A 12,137-nucleotide genomic window follows, 5' to 3' on the forward strand; every position below is an offset into this window, starting at 1 on the left:
CCAGTTCTTATAAGAGAATGGTAGGTTGTGAAATGATGGCTGGTATTGGGAAATGAATAGACCACTTATTTGATAATACCTCAGTTGTAAATGCATATTACTTTCTAAAAGTAAGTAAATTCATAAATTCTCCCAAAAGGGAATGAGGACACTTTGGAGGAATGATTGATTCCAGATCTTTTTTTTTTTTTTTTTGTTTTTTGTTTTTTGTTTTTTGTTTTTTGTTTTTCGAGACAGGGTTTCTCTGTGGTTTTGGAGCCTGTCCTGGAACTAGCTCTTGTAGACCAGGCTGGTCTCGAACTCACAGAGATCCGCCTGCCTCTGCCTCCCGAGTGCTGGGATTAAAGGCGTGCGCCACCACCGCCCGGCTTGATTCCAGATCTTGATTAAAAATTTAAAACTTGAACATTTGAAAAATCATAGAAACACTTGAAAATACAGGGTCATATCACAAGAACCTGGGTACTACCTAAGTTCCTACTGGTCAAGGGTGGAGGAAAATGAGCATTAAAGCATTGGAATGCTTTGATACCACCATGAACTGATGTGAAAATTGTTATTTTTTCTTTCAGTTTAATAAAGCTAATTAAAAAAATATGCCTAGCTTATTATAGATGAAACAACATAATGTAAGCTGAGTGTGGTGGTTCACATCTGAAATCCCAGCCCTTGGGGAACTGAGGTAGGAGAATAGTGAGATCAAGGTCATCTGGCCTACATAGTACGTTTCAGGTCCCCGTAAACTATAGACCCTGCTCAGAGAGCCAAGCCCTAGGCATGTGGCTCGGTAAGAAATATATCTGTGATTCATTTTAAAATCTTTCCATGGTTTGGAACATAACTCAGTAACAAAGCACTTCCCTAGGATGTGTGAGGCTCTGGGTTTTGTCTCTATCACTGAGCAAGGAATCTAGAGTCAGTAGTGGGAATGAAGTTTGAGGGTATATGTGAGTCAGAATGGAGCTGTATCAACATTTGTGGGTAATGTAGATGTTGGGCTCATTCTGTTGCTCTCAAATTTTTCATAATAGTTTCTCCCCTCCACAAAAGCTTTGAGAGAAAGAACTAAGGATATATAGCTCAGTAGTAAAATTCTTGAAACCATGCACAAGGCCCTGAGTTCAGCCTATGCACTACAAAACTAAACAGTCTAGAGACCTGGCAGCCTGTAGTACGATTGATCGGTTGGTTGATTGGTTTTTCAAACAGGGTTTTTCTGTCTAACAGTCCTAACTGTCCTGGAACTCACTTTGTAGACCAGTCTGGCCTCAACTCACAGAGATCCACCTGCTTCTGCCTCCCGAGTGCTGGAATTAAAAGTGTGCACCACCATTGCCCGGCTTATTTTTATTTTAGTTACTCATTTCCGTGAAAATGAATTGTCACCATTGTCCTCTTGTCAAATCGCTCTGTAATCCAAGGCCATCACCTCATTATCTGTGAACAGCTTAGCACCGACATTGCTTCACTCATTTCTTTCTTCCTCTTCTCTCCCCAGCTCTCTCTTCCCAGATGTGGTGAACTGTATGCAGACTGACAACCTGGAACTGAAGAAGCTGGTGTACCTCTATCTGATGAACTATGCCAAGAGTCAGCCAGACATGGCCATCATGGCTGTCAACAGCTTTGTGAAGGTAGTTTTCCCAAGGACTCAGTCTTCAGAAGTGGCTTTCCTTCATGTGTCTGCATTGCAGATAGAAACCTGTGTTCTAGGGACAAAGTCCTGCAGGGAAGTCCTAGCAGTGGGCAGCAGTTTTCACTTTGTAAGAGTTCTGTACACCAGCATGGAACATCCAGGGACATTGAAACCATGTGACAAGCCTTCTGTTCATGGGGCTTGGTCCATCCATCCTTGCCAGATGAATAAAAGAAGCCCTGATGAACCTCAGTGTCTCGCTCCCAAGGCTAACGGACATAGGGTATTTCATCCTAATAGATACTTACTGACAGAGGTTGGACAAACCATCATATTGTTACCTGAGGATTTGTTCTATCTTTCCTGGGAGTTAGGGTTATGACTCAGAAATACTACTGCAGGAGGTGCTACTTCTCTTTGATTTGGTAGGCCTTACAACATTTAAGTATTTTTTAAGGATTTATTTTGTTATTTATTTGTATGTGAGTGCAGAGGCCAAAAGATTTGGGATCTTCTGGAGCTGGAGTTACAGGCTGTTATAAACTCCTGACATGGGTTCTAGGAACTGAACATGGATCCTCTAGAAAAAACAGCAGGTGCTTTTAACTGCTGAGCCTACCTTCAGCCCATGATTAACTATTTTTATTATGAAAATTAAAAATATTCACGTAGGGGAAATAGTAAAATATTCATCTTGTGATTTTTGTTTAGAAATAACTACTGACACATGGCCGCTATTGTTGAATTTATATCCCCTGTACATAAAACGCTTTTCTGACCCCTCTCTCAGCATCTTTTTTCATGCTTACATTTGTCAGAGTCAGACCATAGGATCTCAGTCCTTCCATCCTGCTCTCTTCCCTAGCCCAGGGTTATCCTCTCTAGCCCAGGCTGAGCCTCCTCTCATTCTCCGCTCCCCTCCATGTGCTAGAGTTCTAGGCATGGGCTGCCACACCTGACTAGGATCTGTTTTTAAAATCATGACCTCACTACTATTGTCACAGCCTCTAAAACTGACAACACCAAACTTAGTTTGAAGCCTGCCTAGCCGCAGGAGACCCTGTCTCAGAAAGCCTAACTAAATAAGGAGTGACACAGTTTCCTTGCTGCCACTGCGTAGTCAGAGTTTTCTGTCATTAGGCTTGGAGGTGCGTTAATCACCTTACTACCGCTTTGTGTCTGAAATAGATTCTGCCTTTTAAAAACATCAGACATTTCCAAAATTAACCTCTGTTTGAACTTTGAAAAATAACTGGTAAACTTTTTATAGGCTTTCCCCTCGTGGTTTTCTACATTTGCACACAGACCACAACTTTTCGTTTTGGTTGGGTTTTGTGGTTTTTTTTTTTTTTTGGCAAATGATTCTTTGGTAGGTAGAACATATTCTAGGGAAGATTTTTGTTTCAATTTTTGAAAGAGTTGAGCATAAATGTACATGACTTGAAGAGAGTTTTCTTTTCTTATTTTGAGACAAAGTTTTACTGTCCAGGCCTGACTATCCTAAATCTTGCTGTATAGACTAGGCTAACCTCAAACTCAGAGATCCACCTGCTTCTCCCTCTAGGGTGCTAGGATTAAAGGCATGCACCACCATGACCAGCCTAAAGAAATTTTTGATACAGGAATTTTAAGAAAATATTCTTGGCCAGGAGGTGGTGACATATGCCTTTAATCCCAGTACTTGGGAGGCAGAGGCAGGTGATCTAATGAGTTCACAAAGAAACCCTGCCTCATAAGTAAGTAAATAGACAGAGAGAGAGAGGAGAGAGGAGAGAGAGAGAGAGAAGGGCTGGAGAGGTGGCTCAGAGGTTAAGAGTACTGGCTGCCAGAGGTCTTGAGTTTAATTTCCAGCAACCACATGTTGGCTCACAACCATCTATAATGAGATCTGGTGCCCTCTTCTGGCATGCAGGTATACACACAGACGAACATTTATTCTCTGTCAGTGTTTTGCCAATGCTTTGTTTGGAAGAACTCTGTTGTAAAGGAGACTGCTTGCTGCTGAGGAGCCCAGAAAGTCCACTTTGCTGCTTAGCTGGATGTGTGCTTCTGTCAGGCCCCAGCCAGATCATAGCACATCTTTGTTTTGTTCTCTAGGCCTCCTGCAATTGTGTTCTCTTTTTACTTGGTTCTTACAGATTGACAGTGGAGGGGACATAACCTTTCCAATTCTCTGTCTTTTTTCCTGAACAAGAATAGAAGAGAGGGGGTCATTTCTGTTAGGCAAGTTCACTAATAGTTCTAGGGGTGGCCACACCGACTTACTAGACTCGTACCTAGTAAGATTGAGTCCTGTTGGACCTTTCCTCATTGTGTGTATGCAGCACTTAAAAGATTTCTTTCTGGGGCTGGAGAGATGGCTTTGTGGTTAAGAGCACTTGCTGCTCTTGCAGAGGACCCAAGTTCTGTTCCCAGCACCCACATGCAGTAGCTCATAACCCCTTGTAACTCTAGCTCCAGGGGCTTTGACACCCTCTTGTGACATTAAATAAATTAGATTTATTACTTATTATCTCTTAATGTAATTCATCTTCAAAGAACTATTGTATCAGAAAAAAATTACTTAGCAGGGGTGGTGACCCATGCCCATGCTCAGACAAGACAGTGAAACCTTGTCTCAAAAAGAAAGAAAAAGTCAAAAAAGTCAAGCGTGGCAAACACCTGTAATCCCAGCACTTGAGAGGCAAGGGAGTTCAACACCAGCTACATAACAAGTTCGAAGCCATCCTAAATATATGAAGCCATACAAACAGAATGTTGTATAAATTAGATTTATTTAATGTGTGTGAGTGTTTTGTTTACATGTGTTTGTGTACCATGCACATGCTTGGTGCCCACAGTGCTTGGGTCCCCTGGAACTGGAGTTATGGGTGGTTGTGAGCTGCCATGTGAGTGCTGGGAATCAAATCTAGGTCCTCTGCAAGAACAAGTACTTTTAACCTCTGAGTCACCTCTCCAGCCTTGATAAATTTTTTAAAAAACAAAAAACAACTTTTTTTTCTAAGCTCTTGAGTAGACAACTAAGACCTTTAGGAAAGGGATAGCATGAGAGATTGGATGCTCATATAGAATAGACTAGAAACTTGCAAGGTTTATGTCAACTGGAGCATTTACTTGTAATCATCTTGTATTCATGCAGTTGCTTTTTCTTTTTTCTTTGGTAGGATTGTGAAGATCCTAATCCTTTGATTCGAGCGTTGGCAGTTAGAACCATGGGGTGTATACGGGTGGATAAAATTACTGAATATCTCTGTGAACCCCTCCGCAAGTGCTTGAAAGATGAAGACCCCTATGTTCGGAAAACAGCAGCAGTCTGTGTGGCAAAACTCCACGATATCAATGCCCAGATGGTGGAAGACCAGGGATTTCTGGATTCTCTGCGGGATCTCATAGCAGATTCAAATCCAATGGTAATTCATTGTGCTTTTATAAAGAGAGCAACATTTAAAATGAGCCCTTTCCAAGGCGTGCCTAGTACATGTTTTCTTTGAGACATTGACCACAGGGTAGTTGTGGGAAATAGTTTTGTGTAATATATAGATTGTATACTTCATATCCCTGGGTGTTTTTATTTTTAGAGTTAGTTTTTCAGATAGTGATCTGTGGTGATTTCTTGCATGAAATTAAAACTAAATCAAAATAATTTTTATTGACCAACTATTGTAATGTATTCTCAAAGAACTCTAGGATAAACTTGATTGTGTTCTGTGTATTTAGCAGCCAGAATATAACGCTTAATTTTTTTATTTGTTTGGGTTTTTTTTTTTTTTTTTTTTTTTTTTGGTTTTTCGAGACAGGGTTTCTCTGTGGTTTTAGAGCCTGTCCTGGAACTAGCTCTTGTAGACCAGGCTGGTCTCGAACTCACAGAGATCCGCCTGCCTCTGCCTCCCAAGTGCTGGGATAAAGGCGTGCGCCACCACGCCTGGCTTTGTTTGGTTTTGGCAGTGCTGAGGATTAAACCCAGAACCTTGTGCAAGTATTATTTCCAAGCTAAAGCCCATCTCAAAGCTGGAGTTTATTTCCTTCTTGACATCTTTATATTTTGTTTATGTAATGAAAGGAGATCAGGTCCCAAATGACAGATTAATTATTATTAAATTAAGTTCATTTAAACTGAGTGATTGGTTACCAACTATTGGCACTGAGAAGATGGAAGATTATTGGCCACTTTCCTTAAAGTATATCCCCCAACATTCTGTTTGTATGTTGAAATAAGGCTTCATATATTTAGGATGGCTTCGAACTTGTTATGTAGCTGGTGTTGAACTCCCTTGCCTCTCAAGTGCTGGGATTACAGGTGTTTGCCACGCTTGACTTTTTTGACTTTTTCTTTCTTTTTGAGACAAGGTTTCACTGTCTTGTCTGAGCATGGGCATGGGTCACCACCCCTGCTAAGTAATTTTTTTCTGATACAATAGTTCTTTGAAGATGAATTACATTAAGATGAAAAGTAATGTAATGTTTTTGTTGTTGTTAATTTTTATTTATTTTTATTGATCTATACATTTTTCCCACTCCCCTTCTTTCCTCGCTGTAATTAGAGACTGTATTTTCACATCCCGGCCATCTGGACCCAAATAATCACACAGGAACTATATTAATTACAATACTGTTTGGCCAATGTCTCAGGTATATTCCTAACTAGTTCTTGCATCTTAAATTGACCAATTTCTGTTAATCTATGTATCGCCCCAAGGCTGTGATTTACCAGTAATGTTCTTAAATCTTTCTCCTTTGGTGGCGACATGGCATCTGCCTGCATTCAGTTTAGTTTTCCTGCCTAACTATATTCTGCCCTGCCATAGGCCAAAGCAGCTTCTTTATTAACTAATGGTAATAAGACATATTTATAGTATACAAAGAGGAATCCCACATCATCTCTCCTCTCTTCCCTTCCACTCTCCTTCCTAGGTGGATCCATGTATGTCTCTCTTAGGGTCCTTTTTGTTGTCTAGGTTCTCTGGGGTTGCAGGTTATAGGTTGCTTATTCTTTGCTTTATGTCTAATATCCACTTTTGAGTGAGTACATATTATAACATATTAAACTTTTATGAGTGGAGAGTGAGTTGGAATTTTCCTGAATTAGGTATCATCTTTTCCTGGCAAAAACTCTGCTCCAGTCTGTGCTTTGAGGTCTTGCTTGTTCATCTTGTTCCGTGCCCTTGGCGTCATTATCCTTCTAGTGTAACAGAAGGCCAAGGATGAAGCTTGTAACATACACTTTTTAAAGGTACACACGTGCTGAGTATCAATCAGGGACTGCTGAACCACTCTGCAGGATTACGAGTAGATGTGGAAGAACTTGAACAATGACTTCCAGTAAGGTGTTATCACCACTATTAGAAGATGAACTCCACTTTTTGGTTTACTTTCCCATGCAGTACCACCTGGCACTCTTTTTAAAAAATTATATAAAGAATTGAGTCTATATAGCTGTACTTTTTTTTCTTTTTACATTACTTTGCATGTGTGTGTGTGTGTGTGTGTGTGTGCGTGCACACATGTGTGCATGTGTGTGTGTTGAAGTGAATATTGCCATGGTGTGCTGTGGCTCTCTTTTCCTACAATGTGAGTTCCAGGGATCAAACTCAGGTCCTTGGTCTCTTGGTTTTAAGCATCATTAGTGCGAAGCCATCTCACCAGTCCTAGCAATGCCAGTTTTAATGGACTGCTTAGCTGGTACCAATGTACCTTTGCCATTGTTGGTGGTTCACTCTGTCATTCTGAGCAACCATCTTTGAAATTCTCTATCCAAGGACAGACGAGGTGATAAAGTTCTAAGCACCAACTAGATAGGCGGAATATCTTGTACCCTGTGGAAACCTATTAAATATTCAGTGGAGCTAAGAATGGATTGAGGCAAAAAATAAACTCTGACTCCCACAAGCAATTCTAGGTTGGAGGGGAAAAGGCACCTCTATACTCATGTAATTCTTCCATATGGAACCTGTTAAATTTTAGGGTGTGAGGAATGGAAAGCATAGCAATCAGGTTTTTTGTTTGTTTGTGAGGAAATAGGTAACCCTGGAAGATCTGTATCAGGTCAGCTGGCAGCATGCATGCCTAGTTTGCTGACCTCACCTCATCTAAGCTTCCTCCGCAGAGGAGAAGTCTTGATTTTTTTTTAAAATGCAGTGCTTTGTACTTTCACAAATATCATAAATGGATTTATTTATTTTTGCCAGGTTAAATAACTATCAATATAGTCTAATCCTACTTGTTTCCTTCATTGCCTGGTTGTATGTAATTTAAACAGGCATTGATGGATGGTTCCTATTTAAACTTAATATAGTATACATGGTAAACCAATGTCCCCAAGAGTTGTCGTCATTGTTTGTTTTCACTGTTCAGTCCAGAATGTGTTGGAACTCATCAGGCAGCCTAGGCCAGCCTTGAACTGTCAGTCTCAACATCTCAGACTCTTGAAGGCTGGGATTACCATCACTCCTGACTGTTGGTGACACTTTTTAACTTGTTTTTATAACAACAAATGGAGAGGTGATTTGAAGAGTCTTTACAAGTATGTTTGAGGAGACTTATAGAAAATAAGTTAAGGTTACTTCGTAGGCTTATTGGAAACATTCTGGGAGGCCTCTCCCACTGAAAGAAACCATTTTCTTCACATCTTATTGTCTTTTATTGTTGATTTATAATTACCGGAAAGTAACCTTAAGTAAATGCTAGCATTAGCACCCTGGTTTTCCTTTTATTGGTGGGATCAGATGCAAATAACAAGTAGACCAAGTGCATGAGCGACAGTGACATTCAAGGTCTAGTGGTGGCGTGTAGCACACTCGCTCAAACAACTCAGAAACTTCTGAGGCTTTTATTTCTCTCAAAAAGGAATATTTAAAGATTTATTTATTATGTATATAGTGTTCTGCCTGCATATATGCCTACAGGCCAGAAGAGGGCACCAGATTTCACTATAGATGTTTGTGAGCCACCATGTGGTTGCTGGGAATTGAACTCAGGACCTCTGCCTTTAATCCCAGCACTTGGGAGGCAGAGGCAGGCGGATCTCTATGAGTTTGAGGCCAGCCTGGTCTACAAGAGCTAGTTCCAGGACAGGAACCAAAAGCTACAGAGAAACCCTGTCTCAAAAATAAAAAAAAAAAAAAAAGAATATTTAATTTGTAATGCCTGTGTGCTAGGCACAACGATGGGTGCTTTTATGTAAACTATTTCACTTGTTTTTGTGTCTGTCTGAAGCAGAAGTCTTTCCATGTTTCAGATCAAGAGATGTGCCCTCCAGAGGCTGCTGTCTCGATAGGATGTGGCTAGTTGTAATGCAGCCAGGATTGCAGCCTGGTTCCGAGTCCCAAATGTATTCCTGATCACCACCTTCATGGATTTATGTGAAGAAACAGGCTTAAATGTATACATACCCCACATGCTTTAGGTCTGTTGTGTTTTCATCTTTCAAAATGGTTTAGAATTGAATACATGAAATTCTTTAATTATCTGTACACCATTAATTACTACAAAGTCATCTTCTTACTCTAATTGTGGATATGAGTCCTTGTCCCGTGTTTGAGTGATTTTCTTCCACCTTTTCTCAGGCTGTCCCACACGGTGGCAGCACTGCGCCATGTCTTAAAGGACATGAGAGTCCCACCTTAGTGTTCTTATAGTTCAGAATGACTTCCTAGAGAGAAAAGCACCAGACATTTACAGGCATGACTTCAAATCCTTTGAGGGGTGGAGGGGCTCTTCAAGACAGGGTTGCTCAGTGTAACCTCCCTGGCTGTCCTGGAACTCATTCTGTAGACAAGTCTGGTCTTGAATTTACAGAGATCAGTTGGCCTCAGCTTCTCAAGTGTTGTGATTAAAGGCGTGTGCCGCCACTACCTGGCCAGAATCTTAGTATGAGAATACAGTGGAAATCAGGAACGACAGTGCTTGGAGTCAGATCAGCTCTGAGTACTAGCATTGCTGTGCCTTGCGATAAGTAATAAAACTTTTGGGGCTGGAGAGATGGCTCAGTGGTTAAGAGCATTGCCTGCTCTTCCAAAGTAATAAAACTTTTGGGCTGGAGAGATGGCTCAGTGGTTAAGAGCATTGCCTGCTCTTCCAAAGGTCCTGAGTTCAATTCCCAGCAACCACATGGTGGCTCACAAACATCTATAATGAGGTCTGGTGCCCTCTTCTGGCCTGCAGACATACACAGACAGAATATTATATACATAATAAATAAATATTAAAAAAAAGTAATAGAACTTTTTTCCTTCTGTCATTTTTAGGGGTTCCTACAATACCCCATTTTCCTGTAGTTATTTCACTACTTTACTTAAAGCCGATTCTCAGTGTCCTAGTTGCCAGAGGAAAGGCTAGCTTTGAGATAATATTTCTTGACTCTGTTTAGTGCTAGTGTTACGCTAATGTTGCTTAATCTTCCTAGTTCCTCTTCTGGAAAATGAGAGATACTGTCTTCAAGAGTTGGGAGTCTACAGGCTAGAGAGACGGCTCAATGGTTAAGAGGGTGTGTTGCTCTCCAAGTTTGACAGCTTCTCCATCATAACTGCCTATAACTCCAGCTCTGGTGACTCCTACACCCTTGTCTTGCCTCTGAGGGCCCCACACTCACATGTGAGTGTGTGCATACACATACACATACATAATAAAAAAAATTTAAATATAAAAAAGCTTAGGCCAGGCCTAGTTAATGTATATCTTTAATCCAAGCACTCGGGAGGCAGAGACAGGCAGATTTCTGTGAGTTTGGGGTTACCATGATCTATATAACAAGTTTCTGGCCAGCCAAGACTACATGGAAAAGGGGGTGGGAGAAGAAGAGGTTGGGAGTATTAATTGAGATTTTAAACTGTACCCATTAAAGAACCTGTCATATGCCAGAAGGTGGCTGCTACTGTAATTATGAAGTAGACATTAGGCCAAGATCAACATCCACATTAATTAATTAATTTATTTATTTTTTATTTTTTTTTTTTTTTTTGGTTTTTTGAGACAAGGTTTCTCTGTGGTTTTGGAGCCTGTCCTGGAACTAGCTCTTGTAGACCAGGCTGGTCTCGAACTCACAGAGATCCGCCTGCCTCTGCCTCCCGAGTGCTGGGATTAAAGGCGTGCGCCACCACCGCCCGGCTCACATTAATTTAATATCCATGCATTTTGATAGAATAATATCTTGTGATAGCATCAGAGTTTTAAGCATTTGCTCAGTTGTGGATTTTACTAGCCCACTTTGTAAGTAAGCTTGTCTTCAGGATGAAGACATACTGGGAGCTTCAGGAAAACAGCGTCCATGATTTTTTCACAAATACCAGAATTTTAGAAGCGTCATTTGATGAGTATGTTTGCAGGAAAAGTGTGCTTTTGAATGGAGCGCTCCTTAGAGTTTTGACCATGTTAGTCTCTTCCTTGCTTAATTTGCTTTTGCTCTCTGGTATCTTGGGTTTTCTTTCTACAGCTAACATTTATATTAGGATCTACGGTTTGAGAGATCCCTTGGCAGTGATACCATGTGTGCTTTGCACTTTGGTGTTGAGCTCAGTTCTCAGCTCCTCTGGTTTACTACAGAACCCCCATGATCTCCATCTTCCAAGCCTTCTATCACTCTCAGCAGCCCTGGGAAATACCCATTTTCCATTGTAGTGGCATTTCACTTGTATTTTAATAAATAAAACTTCAACCTGAAGGTCCAAAAGGCAAAACAGCCATCCACTGGCTCTTATCTCTACCTCAGTCCAAAAATAGTGATCCTGTCTCCAGGAATCTCAGAATGAGACTGAGCCTGAGAGCTGTCTCCTCCCGTTTTATAATCCTCTCTAGGACTGGGATTAAAGGCATGCACCTCTACCGCCTGGTTTCTATGGCAAGATAGTGAGTCTACTGGGATTAAAGGTGTGTTATTGCTGCTTTGTCCATAACGCTGGTCAGTGTGGCCGTTTTACTTTTCTGATCTCAGGCAAGTTTTATTTATTAAAATACAAGTGAAATGCCACTACATTCCATTGCTCCAGCCTCCCATAAGGTGTAAACCAATTAGTAAAGAACATATTTTCTCAGTGTACCTGAGAAATATGCGTGAATCTGCTCCTTCTTAGCTGTGTGTTCCCCCAAGCTTTAGTGTCCTCATCTTCAAAATGGGAATAACAAAATGCTTATTCATAGTGTTGAGCTTTAGACAAAGACTCTCAAAACACTTAATGGTGAGCTTAGTATAGAATAAATCTTAGTAATGATGAACACGGATTTCTCATTGTACTGTGGTGATGGTTTTAGTAATTCTAGAAAGATTGCTCTTTTAATGGCAACTGTATTTTAAAAGCTTTTGAGAATATTTGAAGAGATAAAACCAAAGGACATGATAGGGAGATAAGAGGATGGGGCGATGAGATGACTTGGTGGCTGAGAGGACCTGGGTTCCATTCCCAGCGTCTTCGTGCTCCAGTTCCAGGGGATCTGATGCCCTCTTCTGATCCTCACAGGCAATATACATGCATGTGGTACGTATACATACATGCTGGCAAACATTCATATG

The 12,137-nt window shown here is 40.8% G+C and overlaps 1 protein-coding gene across 4 annotated transcripts in view; it reads left to right on the forward strand.

Annotated features, from left to right (window-relative positions):
- Nucleotides 1–12,137, forward strand: part of Ap2b1 (adaptor related protein complex 2 subunit beta 1) — a 116,137-nt gene that overhangs the window by 17,229 nt on the left and 86,771 nt on the right. For all 4 annotated transcript variants that reach the window (XM_057774331.1, XM_057774334.1, XM_057774332.1 and 1 more), the window contains exons 4-5: nucleotides 1,499–1,634; nucleotides 4,801–5,046. In XM_057774331.1, coding sequence (XP_057630314.1) covers nucleotides 1,499–1,634; nucleotides 4,801–5,046 — 382 coding nt within the window. The remainder of the gene's footprint in view (nucleotides 1–1,498; nucleotides 1,635–4,800; nucleotides 5,047–12,137) is intronic.

This window comes from Chionomys nivalis, chromosome 7, assembly GCF_950005125.1.
Source record: "Chionomys nivalis chromosome 7, mChiNiv1.1, whole genome shotgun sequence".
In the NCBI taxonomy this organism is placed as follows: Eukaryota; Metazoa; Chordata; class Mammalia; order Rodentia; family Cricetidae; genus Chionomys; species Chionomys nivalis.